The sequence below is a fragment of the Dermacentor albipictus genome, chromosome 5 (genome assembly GCF_038994185.2).
Source record: "Dermacentor albipictus isolate Rhodes 1998 colony chromosome 5, USDA_Dalb.pri_finalv2, whole genome shotgun sequence".
In the NCBI taxonomy this organism is placed as follows: Eukaryota; Metazoa; Arthropoda; class Arachnida; order Ixodida; family Ixodidae; genus Dermacentor; species Dermacentor albipictus.
In genome coordinates this window covers 28,058,559-28,082,581 of record NC_091825.1, presented here as the reverse complement: position 1 = coordinate 28,082,581, position 24,023 = coordinate 28,058,559, and the positions used below count along the sequence as shown (strand labels likewise).

General features: G+C 47.9%; 1 protein-coding gene across 9 annotated transcripts in view; it reads right to left on the bottom strand.

Moving 5' to 3' along the window:
• Positions 1-6,199: 6,199 nt before the first annotated feature.
• LOC139059860 (uncharacterized) overlaps positions 6,200-24,023 on the bottom strand; it is a 418,798-nt gene continuing 400,974 nt past the window's right edge. For all 9 annotated transcript variants that reach the window (XM_070538324.1, XM_070538325.1, XM_070538330.1 and 6 more), the window contains one exon: positions 6,200-6,375. In XM_070538324.1, the coding sequence (XP_070394425.1) occupies positions 6,340-6,375 (36 nt within the window). In that variant the 3' untranslated portion in view covers positions 6,200-6,339. The remainder of the gene's footprint in view (positions 6,376-24,023) is intronic.

The window sequence follows — 24,023 nt, the reverse complement described above, 5'->3', positions numbered from 1 at the left end:
TTTGTTTTCATTGGAGATTGGAACGTGTATCCACACTTCGTCCACTTACACATATATGTTGTATTATAATCTGCACAGCGTTTACACCGAATAATATATATATATATATATGGAGAGAGAGAGAGTGCGCGTCAATGTATATCTATACGATCTGTTATTGAAGCTTTCGGTAGAAGGCTGAGTCTGCACGTGTCTTCATAATGTGTACAGTTCGCCTGTTCAATAAATTGTTCTTGGATGGAACTCTGCGAGTACAAGTGCATGCTCATTTAGACAGCATGCGGGTATAGTTTTCGTCGCGAAAATACGGATGTTCGCATAATAATAATACGGAATTCCGTCTGTTTCGTGCAAAACAGGGCAGTTACCGTAATAATACGTGCAAAATGTCCGTTAAGCTGAAAACGGAGAGCACTTTCCGTATTTTAACGGCAGTTTTTGCAGTTTTTTGTGACAATGACCGATTTTCCGTTTTTTTACTTGCAGTCCTCCGTATAATGACGGAAATCCCCCGTATAATTACGGAAATTTTTTACAGTGCAGGGTACGTGCACCGCAGTGCACTGTTCCCCCCTTAGCACTGCTTCCGCGCAGGTATATTGTCCAAGTTCGCGTAAACCTAGCTCAGCGAGGTCCGCAAACGCATTTTGGCTCAAAGCTGCAAGAAACGATCGCGTGTCGCTGCTCCTTCGCTTCAGCACACCAGCGCTCCGACAGCGAATTTCGCCTGTCGTTGAGTGAGATGTGTTCATGATTGTTTTTGCGCACGACATCAAGGTTGTTAATTTATTATGTAAGGGAAGGTTTGCTATAATAAATGCGGCAACAACCCATACAGGTGACTAATTTACTTAATATAGCTGTCTGCTGATTTTTTATCGCAATCACTGCATCGTAATTCGGGAGATATTGCGCTATTATTACTGTTATCAGCTAGTTTGACAAAGCCATGCTGATGTAGAGGCATTAGAATAATTCATTTTTTCTTTGCACAGAGTTAGAATGATTACTTATTTTCTGGTGACTGTGAGTACAGCTAGTTTGTATAGAACCACAAGGAAAGGAAGTTGCTTTCAGAAAGGCTTTTAGGAACAAAAAATAGTACGCGGACAACAGAATAAAAGTATTGCTGCATAACGGAAAGTTTGGGGACCAGTACATCAGCGTTCCGTCATTGTGTCTTGACGAGAATGAGGTTAGTTTCCTGGCTGAGAGAATATGATTAGGTTTGGTTGTTTATCTAATGTGATCTCAACCGTGTATGCTCCTGTTCGCATGCCTGAGGGTATATAAGGGAAGCATTGAAGAAAATAAAATGAGTTACGAGTGTCGCTGGCCCATCACTTTTATTATGTTTTCCGCGTCTTATCTTTTGCGCCTAAAACCACTTCTAAAAGCCATGTACCAACTAGTCCGGAGCCGATGTTACTAAAAGGAAAGTTGCTGTCAGAACCAGCATATTGCTGTTCTATTACTATAAATGCTGTATTTTTAATGAGATTGTCAAATGATTAGGAGCCTGCAGAACATAGATATGTAGCTCCGTTTCGCTTAAAATAAAAAAGTGTAGTTCGCTTCTCCTGACTGATTGTAGGTTATGCTATATGTTTCGATTTATTGCATCCTAATCAAGTTCTATGTAATGTATTACCGCAGCATATAATTATATGCACAATGCTTAGCTACACTGCAGCCTTCTTTAGAATGCATATTGAGATGCGATGGGCTGTATTCCTGGCCTGTCTCCTGGTACTTCAGCTTCTAGATGACAAAAATGTTTGGTCGCCTTATTCGACTGCTGGGATGGATCTTCAAGAGCCACATAGTTCTTTTTAATCATTAAATGTAACACAAAACCAGGAGAAGCTTACCTTTTTAATGGTATGTTAAAAGCAGCAGGCTTGCTGCTCTGCTAGGGCGTATTCTGAGAAACGTCCCTATATATAATCAATATGACACCCTGTGGATACCGTAATTCTACAACCAAGTGTCCAAAAACGTCCTTTGGACCCGTGGTAACACAAGATGTCCTAAAAGCGTCGTACATCCTGACAAAAAGCTAATTAGGATGTAGCTGCGATGATGCATAAGAATAACCCATATTTAGATGTCTAAACATTGAATATGGACGTCCGAATATGGACGTCCGAATATCCTATTGTCGCGTTCGTGGGACGTTTCTAGGAACTTCAGTTCACGTGCGTGGGACGATCCCATGGGCATCCAAAAATGATCAACATGATTTTTGAATATGTCCTAGGGACGTTTGAATGTCTCGTTCCGGACATCTGTTGGACATCTATAGGACTTTGATGGTCCAATGGGTGAGCTCGCATGCATTGCATTTCCAGACCACTGCTGTTTGGGACATGGAATAGCGGACGCAGTGCTGAAAACTATGATGGTACCAGGAAATAGGACAACATAGAAGAGTGCGGGAGTGGGGATTGCTCGGGGAAGCGGGACGGCAGCTGGGGCACGAGGAGGAGTCACGCTAATCATGAGAAGACGTCTGAAGTGCGTCGTAGGAGACGGCGAGTTCATCGATCCGCAACTCTAAGCGGGCCATAATAGAGGACTCTGGTGTTGAAGAGAGAGTGGCGACAGCAAAGTCCCGTCATGTACTCAATCAGCGAGCTGCGCGAGGAGGCCGAGGGCCAAGTCTACTGCAGCGGCCAAGGCGGGTGGATGGTGGCAAGCGCTGCAGGAAGATCTCCTTGAACAGTTCACCGTTCGCGTCAACATCCATTGAGTTCAGGAGCCGTCACATGCTGTTGAGCAGCTGGTAAGGGTAGTGATCTGCAAGCATCTCAGAGGTGAGCAGGTGCTGGAGGCGCGATCTCAGACATCGTAGTGTGGTACAAATTACTCTGCTTCACTTGCTGGTACGGGGCATACCAAATAGGGGCAGCGAGAACATCCGCCATCTCGTTCGCAACCTTATGAGACAGGTTGGCAAGTAAGTGGTGATACTGAGAAGTCTCCGAGGCATGCACAACCAAGGGAAACCGAACCAAACCAGTGTGTCCTTGCACCAGAACGTGGGCGGGCGAAGCCGTAGAGCTGCGACGCTCTGTGGCCGCGAGGTAACGTCAGGCGGAAGGTTGGCTGAGGGTGGTAGGTAGCTAGGGTCCGTCATCTCGTAGTCCGGAATCGCCACTGTCGCGCATCAAGTGGTCGCAGTGAAGCGCCAGAATCACAGGACCATCCTAGCAGGCTGTTATAACGGGCTAGCGCGTGCCGTAAGCGCCACGAGCACACGCCGCCCGCCATTATTTTCCTTCTTTCTTGCAGTGTCGACCGCAAGTGCCGACCTTTAGCGTCCGCGCGTTGCGGCGTTGGTGTGTCTACAGAGTAAAACGTTGCGTAGCAGAAGTGGCCGGGTAACGAAGTATACCAAAAGGACACTGCTACTAGCTGCCGCATCAAGAATTAGGCAAGCACAGCGCAAGAGAATTTATAGGAGACGATCAAGGATATTTATGTGTGGTAAGGAAGCCTATAAGGACAGGGAATGTCGTGAGAATACACAATGGTCGCCTACATCAAAGCCGGTCAACATACAATGAAAGACATCGTGCTGCCAATGTGGGCGACTGCTACCAAGCCGATTGTACACCGCAATTCTCCCAAGCACCACATAACTTTTAATCGGTGCCTATCGGTTCATACTTTTAAACAAACGAAACAATTCAACTGTGCCGTTAACATGCCGGCAGGAGGCGAACGCCAATCTCAACAGAGACACACGCTCCTTTTGCCCGAAGTAGCATCCGTAAGCGGTGTTCTTTTCCCGCCTTTACCACGCCGAAGCCCCGCCTCTATTATTTTCTCCTATTCCTTTTTGTGAGCAACGCATTTAGAGAGGCGGCACTGCGAACTGAAGTAACGTGTCAAGGTGTTGGAGTCACTTTTATTTCACCGCATTCGTGTGCACCAACTTGAATCTCTTGCTCGGAACGAAGTTTCGTCGAGAGCGAGAGCATGCGGTGTTTTATTTATTTTTTTAATTTCCGCCGTTTTCAGTGGCGTCACGTAGCGCTTTAATACTTAGGAGCCACGAGCACCAGTCCGTAATGCATACGCTGAGCTTGTCTCTTTAACACACACAATCCTAGTAAGACGCTGTATTCGGGTTTTTAAAGATCGGCGTAGGCCTTGTGCAACGTACCATCGACCCAAACTGATGTCATAGAGGTTCAGTGAAGAGGACATTTACCGTATTTTCGCGATTCTAAGCACCCCCCGATTCTAAGCACCCCCCTCTATTTTCGCGAAAGAATTGAGGAAAAAGTTTGAATGCGAATCTAAGCACCCCCATATTTTTTTAGGAAGCGCGCGTAGCCAAGGCAGCAGGGCGCTTGCTCACTCTGTCATCGAGCCGGAGCCGTTGGAGTCCCGAGGTGGCACGGCGTCCGCGGCGCGAGTACGCCTTACAGCCTGACTATATATGGATGTATGGCAAAAGCTACAGAAAGCGTCCCCATCAACTATCGCAAAGAGTGTTTCGGACGCTTGGAAACGGGTCCAAGTGGACTTTGTGGTCAAATCATTTTGGAACTGCTCGATCACAAACCACTTCGACGGAACGGAAGACGACCTGCTGTGGGATACTGAGAGCGGCGGTTCAAGCAGTGCGACGAACTCGAGTGGCAGTGATAGTAACTGAGCATCCGACACAAGCGGTGGGTTCACTGTGTGCACCGATTTGTCTTTTGAATGTTTGCAAAATAAGATGTTGTTTCTCGCACCCGTGTCGTCGTGATGTCACAGCGGAAAGAGGGAGGGGGGGGTCATTCTATATTTTTCGAATCTGAGCCCCCCCCCCTCACTTTGGGCATCGCGATCGTAAAAAAAAGGGGGTGCTTAGAATCGAGTAAATACGGTACATAACTGCACATACCTAGTTACACATACCTGCGACTTATGCTGGCGTCAAAGAGATTCATTGAAGATGGTGCCTATCCAGTAGCACATACCTTGGGACCCAAGCTGACGTCAAGGACATTTATTGGAGACAGCACGTACGCACTGGCAAATACGCAGTGACCAAAGTTAGTCCAAAAGTTGTTTCTGAACCCTCTTCCCTCGTAGCGTTTTCTGCACCAGCGTTATTATGGCAGTGGAACAGCTGGCTTAAAGCAATAGAGGGCACACCGGTTCAGGAAAAATCACTTGACGATTTCATGATGTAGAGGGAAACGCATCATTTGTTAAACATGCCACAAGCTGTACTGCTTTGGCGGAACCGTCTACTAGGGACCTTGGCTGAAAAACCAACACACAATCTGTGAACAGGTGCACCGTATTCAACGATTGAAATGAACAGAGTCAACAGCGTGGTATAAGAAAAAAGAATTGCGACGGTTTACGTGCCAAAAGCACGATATTATTATGAGGCTCGCCTCAGTCCACGAGTTCGGTTGATCTTGATCCCGTCGAGTTCCTTAGCATACACTCCTAGCAGTGTACACACCAGTTTTGGCATTTCACCTCTACAGAAATTCTGCCGCCGTGGCCTGGATTTGATCTCGCGTCCTGGTGCATAGCAGAACAAGAAGAAAACGAGTGCACAATCGCGGTGAGTTGCGCGAGTTATCCGCAATGTAGAGAAAAGCACGGGCCGTGATAATGTACAGCTATGTTTTATGTACCAGGAATAGGGCTGGTGGTGCAATGCAATTAGTCGTAAACCTTGACACACGAAGCGTATGAGTGGTGCCGCGTCCAGGCAAATGCGTACCCACGCGTACGGTTAAAAAATGCCGTACACCCCATCGCACGCGTCGGCACTTGGCCGTGGTGCGCAGGCCACGCCCAACTCTCGCCCACATTACGTTGGAATGCGAGCTCAGGCCATCAAAAATATTTATGCCTCCGATTCCGGCACAAAAATTCTGAACGGAGGATTGGAAAATCAGGCTCGTCAGCGAGGAAAAGGAGACCCAAGAGGCATTCCTCCGCCAAGCGCGGCGTGCTGCTTAGGCCAATGGAACCCTGGACTGGGGGCCCCACCCACCTGCTTCCACAGCCCTGCCTCTATATAATGAATGTTTTTCAATTGAATTCAACTCCCTTTCGTCCCGCTGCGAAAAACGCAGGCACTCTGCGCCTGGCATTTAAATCGTGACATACATCGCCGCAATAAAAAAAAAAAACTAATACTTCAGGAAAATGACACACAAAATATGAACACATGTGCTTTGGTCCCTGCAATGCAGTGAGGATATGAAATTACGTTTTATTAGTAATGAGGCAGAGTATCTGGGATAACAGGCGTTTAACCAGTTGTTTATGAAAGTTGCTCTGGTGCAGCTCGTTGCACCAAAGTCATGTCGTTTACGGGGCGCTTTCAAAAATCTCACCCATTGTTTCCTGAAACAGGAGAAAAAGAAGGTAATAATCAGGCACATACAGCCAGAACATGCCGATATACTGTATTTACGCGTTACTGTAACATGACCTTCCAGCTTTGTTCTAAAAACTAAAAAATAACTTCTACGCCTCTGCATGTTAAAAGAACCATCTGATTTTAATGCATACAGTGGCAGGGGGATCCAGATAAATTTGAACCTCCTGTGGTTCTTTAACATGCAGAGAATGTGCTGTATTGGAACATTTTTTTCTAAAATTCGCACCCATCGAAATGCAGCCGCCATGGCTGGGATTGAATGATAATCAATTTGGTGTTCTGTGCCATAGGCGCCATGTAAGGTTAGTAAGTAAACATGAGGTCAGTGTTATTGAGTTTACAACGGAGCAATTATATGAGAGTCAGATGCGTAGTCAGTGCAAATGAACCTGAAACAGTCGCCGCAGAGCTCGCAACATGTATGTAATAAAATATGGCTATGGCCAATGGTGTTCACTATGAACACAAAAGCTACATTGCGAAATGATGATGTCTTAAAACATGGCAGTGGTAAAATTCATGGAAAAACTAAAAGGGGGTTGTCTAAGGATGCGTAGGCATTGTGCCTCTTGCTCACCTCCACGAAGCCTGGATTCATTATCAACGTTGTCAAACTTGATCGGATCAGTATAAACACTTATCAACTCTTATTTTATTTATTATTATTTATTTATTCATTTATTTTGTGATACTGTCAATCCCATCAGGGATTTTTACAGGAGTGGGTTAGAAGGGTTTGTAGACATTGTAGTACAAGTATTTACATAAAAATACAAAAGGGTACTTGGTAAGTGTAGAGTTTCATGGACCTATGTTAACAGCAATAAGAATGGCAAGAACATAACGCACAAAGAGCTTATTTCAATTACATATGATGTTTTGCAAAGAGACAAAAAGGAAGAAGGATAAGCATATGGTTATACAATTGATAGCATCATACATCATTTCATATCACACATTTCCAAAAACATGCGGTAATTAATACAATGATAAAGACAATGTTGATAACGTCATTTATTTGTGATTGACAGTACTGTTGTGTTGTGGTCATTACTAACCTTATCGGACTAGATCCCATCCTCATGAAGCCTTATCGGCTGTGCTGCCTCGCGTCCATTTCAAGTTTCCCGCCCGGGCGCCGCCTCCGCCTGCGAACATTGGACTCCTCTCCCGTGCCTTGTTCTTCCTTCTCAACGTGCGCCCTCACTCTCGCTTTCTCCCTCTCGGAGTGCCTTGTTTACGCGACCTGCGCCTTCTTTGTTCTTTCGCGCTGCACGACTGTGGCAGCACCGCGTTTTTACGAGTATGTAAATACACAGGATAAAGTTTTAATTTTCTTGGTGTTTGCGACTCGTTAACTATCTGAGGAGTGGCCGCAGCCCCAACGCGCGCCACGGAATCAGAACAGTAAAAAGGCGATGAACGCCGAGTCGGCGTCTCACGCGTATCTCCAAAGCACCTAGGCTTAGGCGGCTCGGCTCGCTGGCTCCGCGCTTCGAAGCTCCATTTTCGCCTCGCAGCCACACACGGCATGGCGTCGCAAGACCGCAAGTCGCCTGCTGCTCAAGTGAGTCTGGACCAATCTCGTCTCGCATGCTCTGAGAAAATGGCAAGCTCTGTGCAGTCACGGTATTCGTCGCGCTCAGCCCGTTCGGAGCGTTCGACCGCCTCGACAACGTCAAGCATGCTCGCCGCCAGAGCAAGAGCGGAGGCCGCCGCGGCGCGAGTTTATGAAGAAGCCGCGGCGAAACTGGAAAAGGCCAAACTCGAAGAACAAGAGCAAAATGTGGCCGCGGAGATCGAACGCAAGAAAGTCGAGCTAGACACTGAGTTACATGTGTTGCAGTTGGATAGAGAAGCGGCCGCCGCGGAAGCGCAAGCAGAGATCCTGGAGGCTGCCGTAGATCAGCACGGCGGGGAGCATCACATCGGTCGGACTGTCGAGGAGGCATCCGAAGACCGCGCTCAACGTACCTTTGACTACGTGCTTGACCAGGCTCACGTGCGTATTGGCCCGCGCCAGCAATCGCAGCGGCATGACGGCGGAGAGCATTACGTCTTTCAGAACGTTCATGAAGCACCTGAAGACCACGGTCCATGCCCTCCTAGCGCTCACAACCAAGGAATCGCCCAGAACATTGCTCGTCAGCAGGGAGATGAAGCTAACGCCCCAGAACTGACCGCCATGGCAAAGTATCTGATTCGACGCGACCTTGTGAGTACCTCACTTACGAAGTTTGATGAGTGCCCTGAGAACTACCGGGCGTGGAAATCTACATTCAAGGGAATGACACGGACTCTCGAGGTCACGGCAAGCGACGAACTTGACCTTCTCGTAAAATCGCTTGGTACCGAGTCGTCGAGCTATGCAAAGCAGCTGCGTTCCGTGCACGTCGACAGCCCCGAAGCCGGGTTAGAGGTTGTTTGGGAAAGACTTGAGGAATGCTATGGTCGTCCGGAAATTATAGAAGAGGCCATCTTCAGGAGAATCGCAAGTTTCCCCAGACTGTCCGACAAGGACACCGAGAAACTGAGAGAGCTGGGAGACCTGCTTCTTGAAGTTGAGGCTGCAAAATGTGACCCTCACCTGACTGGGCTTTCCTATCTGGACACGGCAAGAGGGGTAAACCCCATTGTAGAAAAACTGCCGCAGCGCTTGCAAGACATGTGGATAGCGAATGGCTCGAAGTACAAACAAGATAATCGGGTCGCATTTCCCCCTTTTTCGTTCTATGCCAGCTTTTTCAGGGACCAAGCAAAAACGAGAAACGATCCTAGCTTCAAACTGAACACCGCAAGTGGCACCCCTTCAAGGCTCCCAAGAGCAGACAGATAGGCAGCGAATGACGGCACGAGAAGAACGCCCATCTCAGTGCAACTGACGGACGTGGAGGCAGGCACCGACCATCCGCCCTCGAACGCACCAAAGTGGCAATATACAACCAAGTATTGTCCTCTGCACAGGAAGCCTCACCCCCTCCGGAAGTGTCGTACTTTCAGAGAAAAACCGCTGGATGAACAAAAATCTCTGCTGAAAAATTATGGGATATGCTTCAGGTGCTGCACTTCAACAGGCCACTTTGCAAGAGGCTGCAAAACAGTTCTCAAATGTGACGATTGTGGTAGCGAGAGGCATGCCACAGCACTTCATGCCGGAAATGTCAACCATAAGTCTACTGTGGCTCATCACTACTCTGAAGATGTAAGCCTAGACGAAGATTCCGCACTTGAGGTGTCATCCAAGTGTACAGAGGTCTGCGGTCAAAGCAGCGGTGGCAAATCCTCCTTTAAGATCTGCTTGGTGAAAGTTAGTCACTCGGCTCAGCCTCACAACACTGAAAAAATGTATGCCATCTTAGACGACCAGAGCAACAGGTCTCTTGCAAGAACAGAGTTCTTCGACATTTTCGGGCTCAATGGTGACAGTTCCCCCTACACACTAAGGACATGTGCTGGGACTACAGAGGCGATAGGTAGAAGAGCATCCGGCTTTCTCATTGAGGACATTCATGGCTCCGTGAAGCTACCCTTGCCAACACTCATCGAGTGCAACGAGATGCCTAACAACAGGAACGAGATTCCAACACTGGAAGTGGCATCGCATCATCCTCATTTCAGAGCTGTAGCTAAATTCATTCCTTGTTTGGACACAGAGGCCAAGATTCTGCTTCTCATCGGGAGAGACATCCTCAGAGTACACAAGGTTCGACAACAGCGCAACGGACCGGCTGATGCTCCATTTCCTCAGAGACTGGATCTGGGATGGGTCATCGTGGGGAATGTCTGCATAAGTCGAAGTCGCACACCGGACTCTGTGAGCAACCTCAAAACAAACGTCCTTGAAAATGGACGTCCTTCCCTTTTCGAGCCATGCCAGAATCATTTTCTGGTCAAGGAGAAGCTCGCTGACACGCAAGGGTCGACACAATGCTTCCAACCAGCTCAGAACGCTGCTAGGAATGACCACTGTGACGATAGGGTCGCTGAAACGCTGTTCCAACAACGAAGGATGACAACAGACCTTCCCTTTCCGTCGAGGACAGGAAGTTCTTGAAGCTGATGGACGACAAGTTCTCAAGGGACGAATCCAACAGTTGGGTAGCACCTCTTCCCTTTCGTTCTCCAAGACCTTGGCTTCCGAATAACAAGTGCTTGGCCGAGTCACGCCTCACTGCTGTCCAATGGACCTTGAAGAGAAAGCCAGAACTGAGGGAACAATTCGCGAGCTTCATGGACAAGATGTTCAAGAACGGCCACGCCGAGGAAGCTCCATCGGTTCGAGAAGGAGAAGAATGTTGGTACCTCCCCATCTTTGGTGTTTGCCACCCACGAAAGCCCAGGGAAATGCGAGTCGTGTTCGACTCCAGTGCACAGTTTAAGGGCGTGTCTCTAAACAGTGTGCTGCTTACCGGTCCAGACATGATCAACAGCCTGCTGGGAGTGCTCATCCGATTCCGGAAAGAGCCCGTGGCCATTACTGTGGACATTAGGCACATGTTCTACTGCTTCCAGGTACGAGACGACCACCGAAATTATCTGAGATTACTGTGGTTCCGCAACAACAACATGTATAGTGACGTGGTGGAGTACCGAATGAAGGTACATGTGTTTGGAAACAGCCCTTCACCAGCAGTCGCAACGTACGGGCTGCCGAGAACAGCACGAGAAGGAGAGGAAGAATTTGGCAGTGACGTCAGGCAGTTCATCGAGGGGGATTTCTATGTCGATGATGGCTTGAAGTCTCCACAACGACAAGAACGCCATCAGCCTAATACGCCGCACGCAACAGATGTTGGCCGCATCAAACCTCAAGCTCCACAAGATATCCTCTAACTGCCCTACAGTGTTGGAAGCCTTTCCAGAAGAAGACCGTACCAAGGATTTGAAGAATCTTGACTTGAGCAATGGCTCACAGCCGATCCAACGCAGTCTGGGAGTTTCTTGGAATCTGAAGAAGGATGTCTTCACATTTACGACTCCAATCCAAGAAAAGCCATTCACTCGGCGCGGTGTCTTGTCAGTGGTGAACAGCCTGTATGACCCACTTGGGTTTGTTGCTCCAGTCATCGTTCAAGGAAAGTCCCTCCTCGGAGAGCTAGTCGCTGAGACATGCGACTGGGACTGCCCACTTCCTGACGAAAAGAAAGCCGCCTGGGAGGCGTGGAAAGACTTCTTGCAAGGACTCGAGGAGCTGGACATACCTCGCACCTATGCCCCTGCCTCACTTACTACCGCAGAGAAGAAGGAACTGCACATATTCTCCGACGCATCCACCAAAGCTGTGGCTGCAGTGGCGTACCTCAGAGTGACATATCCAGATGGTGCGTGTCATGTCGGGTTCGTCATAGGAAAGGCTAAGCTAGCACCGCATCCGTTACACACCATCCCAAGGCTTGAACTGTGCGGCGCGGTGTTGGCAGTGGAGCTAGCAGAGCTTATAAGTCGTGATATAGATATGGAACTTGATGCTGTGAACTTCTATACTGACAGCAAGGTCGTCCTAGGCTACATACATAATGAGACGCGAAGGTTTTTTGTGTATGTCAGTAACAGGGTGGAACGCATAAGGAGCTCTACACGGCCAGACCAATGGCACTATGTTCCTTCTGACATCAACCCTGCGGATCTCAGAACCAGGTCTGTGCCAGCAGCCCAAATGGCAGGATCGACCTGGCTGACAGGCCCGGACATTTTGTATCTTCAAGAACGTTGCTCGCAGGTATTGAAGGGCAAGTTCGACTTGGTCGATGCGTATTCCGACACGGAGGTGCGGCCCCAGGCAAATGTTCTCGCAACCAGTGAGTGTGGACGTGAAACAACTCGGCAGCAAGTGGTTCGAGCGCTTCTCAAGTTAGATTACGCTGACTCGCGCAGTTAATAATATAATATAATATTTGGGGTTTTACGTGGCAAAACCACTTTCTGATTATGAGGCACGCCGTAGTGGAGGACTCCGGAAATTTTGACCACCTGGGGTTCTTTAACGTGCACCTAAATCTAAGCACACGGGTGCTTTCGCATGCGCCCCCATCGAAATGCGGCCGCCGTGGCCGGGATTCGATCCCACCACCTCGTGCTCAGCAGCCCAACACCATAGCCACTGAGCAACCACGGCGGGTTCACTCGCGCAGTTGCAACGCTTGTACGGCTAGTGGACAAAATTCGGGGCACTTCTGAAAACGTGTCAAACTGCCCACATAACAGCTCATCTCACCAACTGCGACCTTCTGCAGAACACCTAGCCCGAGCAAAGGCAGTCGTCATTCTATCTGTCCAGAAGGAAGCCTTTTCAGAGGAGTTGAAAAGCTTGTAACGAGGAAAGCGACTACCGAAGTCAAGCCTTCTGTGGAGACTGGATCCATGGGTTGATTCCGACGGTCTTTTGAGAATCGGTGGCCGACTAGGCAGGGCCAACCATTTCGACCAGCAAGAGCAGAAGCCCATCATCATGCCAGGGCGACATCATGTCACCACCCTGGCTGTGCGGCACTATCACGAACAGGTCAAACATCGAGGACGCCGCTACACTGAGGGAGCAGTCAGGGCAGCTGGGTTCTGGATCGTTGGAGTTGCGCGTAGCATCGCCTCATATATACACAGTTGTGTTACATGTCGCAAGCTCAGAGGAAGGCAGCTACAGCAGATGATGGCAGACCTGCCCGCATAAAGACTAAGCACCGAGCCACCTTTCACTTATGTCGGACTAGATGTATTCGGCCCGTGGCAAGTCACGTCTCGTCGAACCAGAGGCGGTGAGGCCAACAGTAAACGGTGGGCCGTGCTCTTCACTTGCATGAGTATCCGTGCTGTTAATATGGAAGTAATCGAGAGCATGGATACCTCAAGTTTTATTAATGCGCTCCGCAGATTCTTTGCCAAAAGAGGCCCGGCAAAGCAAATGTACCGAACTAAAGGTGAGCACCAGTGGCCCAGACCGCGAGAAGCTAGGAACATTCCTGTCAGACCATGAATGCACTTGGGTGTTCAATCCCCCTCATGCTTCTCACATGGGAGGAGTGTGGGAAAGGATGATAGGAGTCACACGGCGAATTTTGGACTCCATGCTTCTTGAGAATACCTCTCGTCACCTTACTCACGAAGTCTTGGTAACCCTCTTGGCAGAAGTCTCAGGGATCGTAAATTCGCGACCCCTCGTTCCTGTTTCAACGGACCCCGAGTGCTGGGCAGTGCTGACTCCGGCAACGCTTCTGACCCAGAAGGTCGGCGGCAACACAGTGCCACCAGTCTTTAATGACAAAGATATATGTCGGCGACAGTGGCGGCAGGTTCAGTGGCTGGCCGACGCCTTTTGGTGCCGCTGGCGACGCGAGTTTCTTACCACCCTGCAGAGTCGTCGCAAGTGGCAGGGCCCAACGCGGAGTCTCAAGGCAGGTGACCTCGTCCTCCTGAGAGACAGCCATGTTCACCGCAACGAGTGGCCCATGGGACTCATTGTGAACGTTATTGCGAGTGGGGACGGCAAGGTGGGAAAGGTGGAAATCAAGACGGCAACACGGGGAGTGATCAAGACGATTCTCCGTCCTGTGACTGAGACAGTCCTGTTTATTCCTTGTGAGGACTGAAAACATCATATAGTGGTTATATGTGTAACCAGACGGGGAGTGTGCTGCCACGCGTCCATTTCAAGTTTCCCGCCCGGGCGCCGCCTTCGCATGCCAACATTGGACTCCTCTCCTGTCCCTTATTCTTCCTTCGCCCCGTGCGCCCTCGCTCTCGCTTTCTCCCTCTCGGAGTGCCTTGTTTACGCGACCTGCGCCTTTTTTGTTCTTTCGCGCTGCACTACTGTGGCAGCACCGCGTTTTTACGAGTATGTTAATGCACAGGATAAAGTTTTAATTTTCTTGGTGTTTGCGACTCGTTAACTATCTGAGGAGTGGCCGCAGCCCCAACGCGTGCCACGGAATCAGAACATCGGCTGTTATCAACTTCATCGCGCTTTATCCGACACTTATGAGCCCTTGTTGGTCGGTATCAAGCTTATCGCAATCGATAGGATCCTAATCAACCTTATCAAATATTATCCGACACTTATCAGCGCTTATCAATACTTATTAACCATATCAGAATTGATACGACTATTATGAGCCCTTATTGTTTTTAGAGCGCAGTCCTGCCTTGAGTGACGGCGGAGTTATACGTCGTAACCGAGCAAAAGCGTAGCGCAGCCTTAGATGAAAAAAGAGCGAGGAGAAAAGTGGAGGAAGAGCGAAAGAACAACGGCCTCTGCATGCGCTGCATCGCCACCACCACACCTGCAGCCGCATGGGCGATCTCGTCTGCGCTTCGGGGGAGGGGTGGAGTGAGGTAGAGTGGGCTACGCCAAAGCCACCTAGAAAAAAATCTAAGGCCTCCGCATCACCTCCTCTCCCCTGTCAATACGTCACGAGAGTCGGATGGTAGCCGTGGATGGGGGAGCACCGCGTTTCTAGAACGCGCGCGCGTTCTGAAAACAAATTTTCTCTGTGGCTGCAACGCTACAGTGGCAACGCGTGGAGCATTTGCTTGGTGGCTTGGGTGGGGCATGCTGCACCGTAAACGCGATTGCTTTTCTTCGATTGTGCGTGGTTCGTCGTACACGGAAGCGCAACGATGCCTGGCTGTTGTTGCGCACCAAACTGCAAGTCCAATTATGACGGAGGACAAAGTGTCCGAGTGCACAAGTTCCCATCTGACCGAGCCACTCGGGAAGCATGGACGAGAGCAGTTCCTCGGAAGGACTTCTCGCCGACGAAGTACACAGTGGTAAGTATTTCTTCTCTCTGTGGTTATTCTGGGTTTCCAGACGAATGGGTTTCGTCAGCATAGTGCGCGATGTATTCGTGCACGCGTGCACAATAGATGGGTCTCTGCACCTGTCGACGCGCTTGTAAATTCAACATTTTCTTCGAGCTTCATACCTTTAACGGCTTGTTTTTTTTTATTTCAGCTCTGTGAAAAGCATTTCTTGCCATCGGATTACTTGAAGACGACATCTTACACGGACGTCAAGACAGGAAAAGTGTCGAAGTTGCCACGAAAAACATCCGTCTGAAGAAAACTGCAGTTCCGAGCTTGTTTCCCAATTGCCCTGCCTATTTATCGCGTCCGCAAGTGTGCGTTAGAGAAGCGCCGGCTGCCAAAAGAGCGCGCTTGGAAGCCATATATTTGCAAAAAGCAATGATGCTTTCTCAGCAAACCCAAGCAGAAGAGGACGGCAAAAATCTGGTTGGTAGCTTTGCGGACTTGCTGAAGGCCTTGCCAAGCTTTCAGTGTTCGGACTTCTGGACAGTTTTGAACAAGGGCTCCAAGGTTTTCTTTTTGGACTTGTCACTCAATCTGCTCCTGCAGTCCGTACTTCGGTGATCGTGTCCACAGACCTGCGCGTCGAAGTATTTTTTGGTGAAAGGCGTGTGAGGAAGTGTGGTAATGTGTTAGTTCCTGAAAAGCTGTGCGACTTGAGAGATTTGAAAAGTGTGTTACACATGATCGAACATACACATAAGGATATCAGCACTGAGCGTTCCGAAAAGGCCCGTCACCTACTGACACTGGTTTCGATATTGCTTGAGGAAGTAAGTGGAAAACATTTTTCACGCGAGTTGCAAGAATGGTATTTGGAAGTGCTTAAATTCTTGAAGAGTCAAGTTGATATTGTTTTGAATAATGCTAGCTGATATCCCCCCGATTTATTGGTTTTTGCTAGCCTTTTGTTCACAAATTCACCTCATGCATACAGATTCCTGAGAAGTTCGATGAAGCTTAAAATGCCGCATCCTGATACGATCAGAAGACTGTGTTCATCGTACGATGTACGCCCTGAAACGGAGCAGCAAGAATGTAGCTTTCTTTCCTGTGCATAGCGTATTGTAAGCACATATAAAGAGCATGCAAAGACTGTAACGTTAATGATTGATGAGATTCACCTTCAATAATTTTTTTATTACAAGGCTGGCTTTGTTACTGGTTCTGCGGTAAATTCATCGACTGCAGGAAAAACTGCCCACGTATTTATGATACAGAGCCTGCTTTCTTCAAACAAGGATGTTGTACACATTCTTCCTGTGGCACAAATCGATGCTAAGGCGCTGCACGACTTCCCTCGGAAGATTGTTCTTGAGCTAGAGGCACCTGGTTTTAGAATAATCGCAGTGATCTCGGACAATAACTCTATAATCAGAAAAGCCATGTCCTACTTCGCTAAGACGGCAAGTGTCAGCATTGTTTACCAGCATCCTGCTGACCCATCACGACCCCTGTTTTTCGTGGTGGACCCAGTTCACATAATAAAGTGTATAAGAAATAACTGACTGATCAAAGAAACATTGGCAATGCATGTACTTTCCTGAACCAAAGAGTGATGAGGCTGAACCAAAGGTACTTACAGCATCTTTCTAGGTATTATGCCAGTTGCACGAAGCTGAAAAGCATGAGCTCATGAAGCTAGCGCCAACGCTCACTTTGAAGGCACTGAACCCCTCGAGCATAAAACGGCAGAACGTTAAACTGGCCTTAAAGATTGTAAAGTCACCTACTGTTGCTGCTCTGAGTGTCGCAACGTTCCAGCATGCAAAGGAAACATCTCAATATGTCGACACCATTTTGACTTGGTGGATATTAACGTCAAGACGCAAAAAAAAGGACAGCGGTTGCGAGATCAGTTGCAAGGTCTAATAGTTTCATCGTCATGTCCTCAACTAGAATTCTTAGAGAGAATAGTTCAGTGGCTTGATCACTGGGGAAGCCTCAAACATGACAATGGCCGCCTGACACGTGAAACGCACACAGCTTTCAGCCACACTACCCACGCCTTGCACGAACTTGCCATATACTGTCTCGAAGACCTTCATTTAGAGTATGTTCTTTTGGGCAAATTTCAAACTGATAGCTTGGAGGATCGCTTTGGAAAGTATCGGTGCCAATTACCACGTGTCTATAAGGCAGATATATGAAGCTGAAAACAAATAGCGTTTGCAGAAGGTTCTGGACCTGCCAGATTTGGACATGCTACTACCACCGAGCGCGAGCACGTTGGACACAAGTGTAAATTCAGGAAACGGCCAGTTTCACGTCACTGTGACTGACTCTGACATTGATAAAAAAACGTCAAGGCTACCGGCACTAACATATGTTGCCGGCTATTGTGCCCATGCAGCTCTAAAAAAGTTGACATGCGCATCTTGCAGTGAAAGCCTTGTGATGTAAGACGTCGATCTAGATGACCCTGAGAATGCATTAATCGCGAAGATGACGAGGGGTGGCCTGAAGTTTCCACGAGCAGTTGTAGTTAATGCTGTACTCTTTACTAAAATTATATTGGACAAGCTCAGGACACCAGAATATGCCGTACGATTTTTCTGCCTTCTTAGACAGAAAGATATTCTTGTCGGCCTCGTGTTCGCTACGCTTCATGACTTTGAGGATGTAGATGCGTGTGATTTCGGTCATCCTGCAAAGGAGGTGCAGAACGACCGAAAATTGCAGACCTTGAAGGCCTGAGATATGTTTCTCATTATTTATTTTTTATTCATTTAGCTCTGTTTTGTTGAACATCTACGTATGTTTGTGTTGACATCTACATTGTTTGGTTAAAAAGAAACCTGTGGCGTAGCTAGGACTCATTTGCCTACATTATCAAAATTTAAACCCCGCATTTTGGCGAGTTCAAATGTTAGCGTTTGAGTGTATTGTGCTACCTGTTTATGATTCCAACTCCCCATGCTACCGCAATCCGTTAATTGTATGTTTTCCTTCAGGACTGAGGGTAGGCCTCTCGTTTTGTACTTACTTTTCACCATTATCTCAGTATTTTATGAAGACCAATAAGGCCTGCAAACAAGGCGGGTGGAAATAAAAGAACCGCAAGAAATGGTACGACAAAGACGGAAGTTTGTTCTATGTGACAATTAGTTGTGCGTGACCGTACAATAATAAAATTTTCACACTAAAATGAACCTGGATATACGTGTGTCCAGCGAGGAGTGTTTTACGCAATGCAAGAGTGTGAATGATAATTGTATAAGGAAGATTTAAAATGTTTGTTTCTGAATGCAGTTCTTATCATTTGTGAATAAAGTATATTCTGTGTCTTCAATATGCAGTTTTCCTCTTTCTTGCTTTCCGTCTAAGGTTAAAGTGACTAAGCAGCATGCAGTTTGCTTGTCTTAGTCTCGACCAAACATCACAAGCACAATAAGGCCGGTCGTGTTGCGATACACGCAAAAAGAAAAAAAATGTCGCCAGTCAAGTAATAAAAGGAAAGTATGAAATAATGTTGCTTTCTATGGTGGTGTTGACTGCAGTGAACCAGCGGCTCCCCCTTATTTTCGCGTGTCTTGCTTTGAAACCGAAGCATATGCATTTATAGGTTGCTGTCACTTTAAGCACAGCGCTAATTTTCCCATGCCATAGTATCCGCGACGCGCAAAGAGACGCCCTGCAAGCGCAACGAACCTAGGTGCGGAGACGCCGACGGCGTCGACTGTCCGGCCCATCCGACTAGCGTGACGTCACACCGGCGTGCGGAGGCCTCACATTTTTTTTCTAGGTGGCTTTGGCTACGCTCGCCCGCGGCGTCAGCTGCTGAGGTCAGTCCACGGCGCCAGCGTGTGCGACGGGAATCACTGCTCCTGCAAGGGGCGATGGCGAGCGGCTACTAGTGAGGCTCGGTGCGACAGTCCTTTGGATGTTGTCGCAGCTGACATTGGAGGCACGATCAGCCGTTTTCTACCACTGGCCTATGCCAAGGAGGAAAGAGAATTCGCTGGAGCCATTAGGTGATGTTCGAGCAATGGGTCGTCCATTTACTAGCCAAATCCCCTAACACGCAGCGAGGAGGGCTGTCCCACTGAGGTTCGGTTATCGAATAGAGAAGCACAAGTCAATTATTAGCGGTTGAATAACAATGATACTGACGGCTAGAGCCTACTTTCAGGACATGTGGGTAGGCATTCAGGCTACTTGCAGGTGGACTGACCAGTCATTACCTAGAGGCTTTGTATAGGCTGGTGCTAAAAGTACCCTAGGCAGGCATGAGTGACCGGCGGAATCCAGAACCACCAAGGCGCTCGGAGTAGCCGAGTGATAAACTATTTAAGTGCTAACGTATGAGGCTCATGTTCACGTTAATGATGCTCTTGTCACTGCCCCATGGTGTGTATGAAATGCGTTTCAGCAGGTTTATCAATATTACAAATTTACCTTGGGGTGCCTAATGTGAGGAATGAATCTCGGTTTTGAACCTAGAATGACGCCAGAAAGCTTGTGCTCCGTAATCCAATGAATTAGTGGTTCATGCAGTTCGACATTTGGATTGGGAACCACTCCTGTCTTTCTTAGGAAAAGAAAAAGAGCTTTTTATTTGTTGAGCTTGAAGTGTTCGTGTAGTCCCATTTAGACACATTCTTCTAACAGCGCTGTGCTCGTCGCTCGCAGTCTACAATTCTACTTGATTTGAAAGCTAGTTTCTTTATTAGGATAAAAACTTTTCTTAAGTGACGTAATACAAATTGTCTATTTGGACACTGAAAGTCCGAATGCACAAGCAATATTACGTTACGTTTAGCACGTTTCCAAGGGTGCCCAGTCCCAATATGTCTCGCAAGATGCCATAGGCGACGTTGTGTCGTTGGCCCTTTTTCTATCAAAGAATATAGATTAAAAAACGATTTTTAGACAACCGTGTCGAGGATCTAAATGCAGATGAGGTGTTTTGTTCTGGGTGGCTCCCTCTGAGGCTACAATGATATAGATCAAGGTCTTTTTTTTTAATTGCAGGAAGTGTAAAAAGCGATGGTCTGTCACTTTTAATATTGTTTTGAGAGACAAGTTCTGAGTGCTGTTTGGCGGTAACTTATTACTAATGAGGATTTTGACCGTGTTTCAAAACCAGAAAGAAAATAGCTTTTTTCGGTGGGGATGAAAAATATCCAGCTAAATAGATATTCTTCAAATGAGCGAGTAGCATGATTTCTGTGTCTGCGTGACGGTGCTTAATCGTGCCGTACATGATAGTATCAAGTTCCGGTGCACAGCTCTGACAAGCGGTCAAGAAAGCTCTTTGCTTGGTCATACTCCAATGACAATTATAAGTTTGTTGCGGTCTATATTTATGATTGAGTGCCTTCAGTTCTGCTAATTTCTTGTAACGCATAAATGACCACGAATAATGGATGGAGCTCAACAAGCGCTTAGCGTTCACCTGGGGCGTAAGCATGATCTCCCAAACTATTTCCTTGACCGTTACCAACAGGAAACGTATATATTTGCTGCCCCAGCCTTCTGAAGCTGTTCCGCAAGTTTGTTTCTTGCGTATATGAGTGTACTCCATAAAAGAACCTCTCCTGGCTTGTTCTCCTAGCCTGCCGTTGTGTCTACCTGCCCTCCGATTCGGAGTGTTTATATTTAAGAATATCTTTTTTTTGCAGTCGGCGACCAACGCAGTCTGCCTTATACATTTGTTTGTTTGTTTGTTTTTACGCCTGTCTGCGCTCTTCACTCATCGACGGTTCCCGTATTTTACATGAGCGACTAGTTCTTTTGGAATAACTTTTTCTGTTGCCTTAACAAAAAAGCTGAAAAATACTTTAATGCATAATCTATAATAATCTCTTGGATAAAACCACGTGATAGCAAAGTTGGTTGCTTAAATCCCTTTCAGTCAGTGGATGCTAGCTTCCGTTCAGGGATTTCTATTCCGGATCCTTGCCCGGACCCCTGCTATGTCAGGTCAAGAGAAACCTGGCGTTCATAAAGCAGCACTGGTGCTGCTGTTGTCTATTTGCCACCTGGGAGGCACTGGGTGCCCGATCCTGCCGACGGTTTCGCTGCGTTTTAAGTAGTTTCTCCTCGTTCTCCAGCGACTCCTGGGCTGGACGACCCACGAGTCGCCGGGCTTTGTTGCACAGCTGGTGGAGCAGTCTCCCTTACTAGCACCATGGAGGCAGGAGCCACAACCGACGGCTCAGTGCACGTGGGCTGGGCAAGAGGCGGAGGACGATGCAGCGCCGCACGTTTGCACGCTGCATTAACGGAAGTTCAACTGGGAAAGGCCAAACTCCGTCGTCGTGCTTCGTTAGATGAGATATTTTGAGTCTCTTTCAGCATGGTATTCTCATTTTCCTTTTTTCTGCTCGGCCAAGACCACGAATATGCTATCTAGGCCCCATCACAGTAGGCACAGTCATGTGCTGCTGCCCATTTCTCGGAGCAACGGTCTTCGTCTCCGCACTTTGCACATTCAGCCGGCTTCACCAGGATTACGAGCCGTGGCCTCTGCTCTGCCAATTGAAACATAGTCCTTGGTTTAGAATGTATTGTCTAGCGCGAGGTTCGTTGTAGCTTGTCGCGAGGCATTCCGATAATTCACTGGTGATCAGATGACTGTTTGGTGTTTCACTGCAGCCTCTTGTTTTTCTTGTCGCTGTTGTATGCTGTCGCTCTTCAATAACATTGTCAGATTTGACTGATTTATAGATGTTATTTTACTGCAAACAATGCACAAAATAAAATTGCATATAAAATATGGCTGGAAAAGAGGGAAAAAAGCTACATACGTGCAGCGTGACTGGCCCCACCTCCCAGTAACCAACTGCAGACACTTTAGCAGAAGTTAATAATAGAATTACACAGAGACTGTGAGAGAGCAAACATGCCCCGCGTCGGTTCCGTCATTTTGAATGATGCTGGACGGACTCGTGGCAACACCATGCACTAAAGCACATCCTCGGATTCGTGAGGTTAACGCGAATCGGTGGATACTTTTCGACACGGTGGGCCAGCGTATTTTGGAATTTAATCACCTTTTAAGGCTGGACATCTAGAGACCCAAGGAGAGGATGAGGAATATATATTCACTCAGAAGCCGAAAGCGCTACAACACTCCCTCGAGTGGTAGGTGGTACTTTCAACAGAACAGTGACAGGAGGTAGCAAGTCAGGGGGTAACGGCAATAATAATGGATAGCAGAAAGAGACTTAATGTGTGGTAGTGGAACTGCAGACGATTTTAACAAAAAAGAGCGTCACTCCACAGATAATAAAAATGATTGAAAATAGGCCCAAAATAATAATGCTGCAGGAAACTCTAGCCGAGGGGATCGGCCGTTCTGGCTTCAACTCGGTCTGGAAAGGCAAGCAATCCGGCAGAGGAATTGCTATCATAATTGACGAGAAAATTCCCTACAAAGAGCATGATTTCAAATAAGGGGCGACTAAAATTGAATACATATTGATAGAAATGGCACTAAAACGGCACAGAGGCAAAGCGCAAAGCTTGTTCTGCCGCCACATATATTGCAGTCCCAGAGAGATGAGACAGAGCTTCAGAGCAATTTTTATAAGGCCATGTCAGTGGGGACAACGTCGAAACGATGATCAGGTCAGAGAAACTGGCGTGCGGGGGGAACAGATTATCCTTGAACTTTTTCACGTTGGCAGGGTGCGCATGCACGAACACAGTCGCGTGCAGCGGCGTCCACCCGGGGCCGTACGCAGCGCAGTGGGATAAGGGGTTGTGTGGCACGGACACCGAGGTGAGTGAGCAGGTGCAGTGTCTCCCAGAGCTGCTTGCTTAACATGCTGGGGACAAACAAACGCAATGTTCCTGTTGAAGTGTCGTAGACGAATGTCACACCATCAAGGAGGATATCGCCCCACCGCAGTGCTGTTTCGCATGTGCGCAGTTGAAGGAGCTCGGGATCATTAACGTGATGATGTGTTGCGCGTGTCTGTGCATCGAGTGACGCAGAACGTGCTGGTGGTCTCACAGCGTTCAGGTACCTTCTGCTACCACCCCGCTCATGGCATCGCCTGACTTTCTCTTCTTTCCAAGGGAGATCGCCTCCATATCACTGGCACCACATTCTATCAGTCTAATAAAGCGTCTTCCGTCGTTGCCGTAGCTTCAGAGCAGCGAGCACACGCTTCTTCTTCTTTCTTGTAACTCACCTTATAAGAGCGTGTTCTAAGGCTCCCTGCTCTCGCTTCGGAAAATAAAGAGCTTCCTGTTGAGTTATCAATTGTTTCTCGTCTGATTTGGTTTTTACCTCTTAGGTAGTTACGCTATAGAGGTTTCAATTTTTTACCGCATACACATTCGCACAGGCGGCTCCACTAATTGCAACAGCTCTATCGGACCAGGGGTTTTTCCATCGAACTCTGTCTCTTTGCAATTCAAATACTCTAACAATACCACACCGACAACAGCAAAACTTGTGCCTCTTGAAGGAGCACTCAATTACGTGTTCCAGTAGGTGCCAAATCGTCAGGTCATTTTCTGTGATTCGAACGAAAGCCTACAAACACTGCAGTTTGCCCTACGTCATGGGTCACCCGAGCTGCTAGTGTACAAATTAGGGCAGATTCATCACCACGCGCTCGAGAAAGGACACCATATTTTTTTTTGTTGTTTCCGAGCCACAGCGGAATTATCGTCAACGGCATCGCAGATCAAGTTGCTCGCTCGGCATATGAAGAAAATCAGCGGGTGCCTTCACCCCTCTCAAAAACGAATTCTGCGCGGCAATTTCAATCAGTTGCTCGCTACATCACACTTCTACGATGGAATCAATCAGGTTTCGCCAACTCACTCGCGACTCTAGCTCGTGAATTCGGCT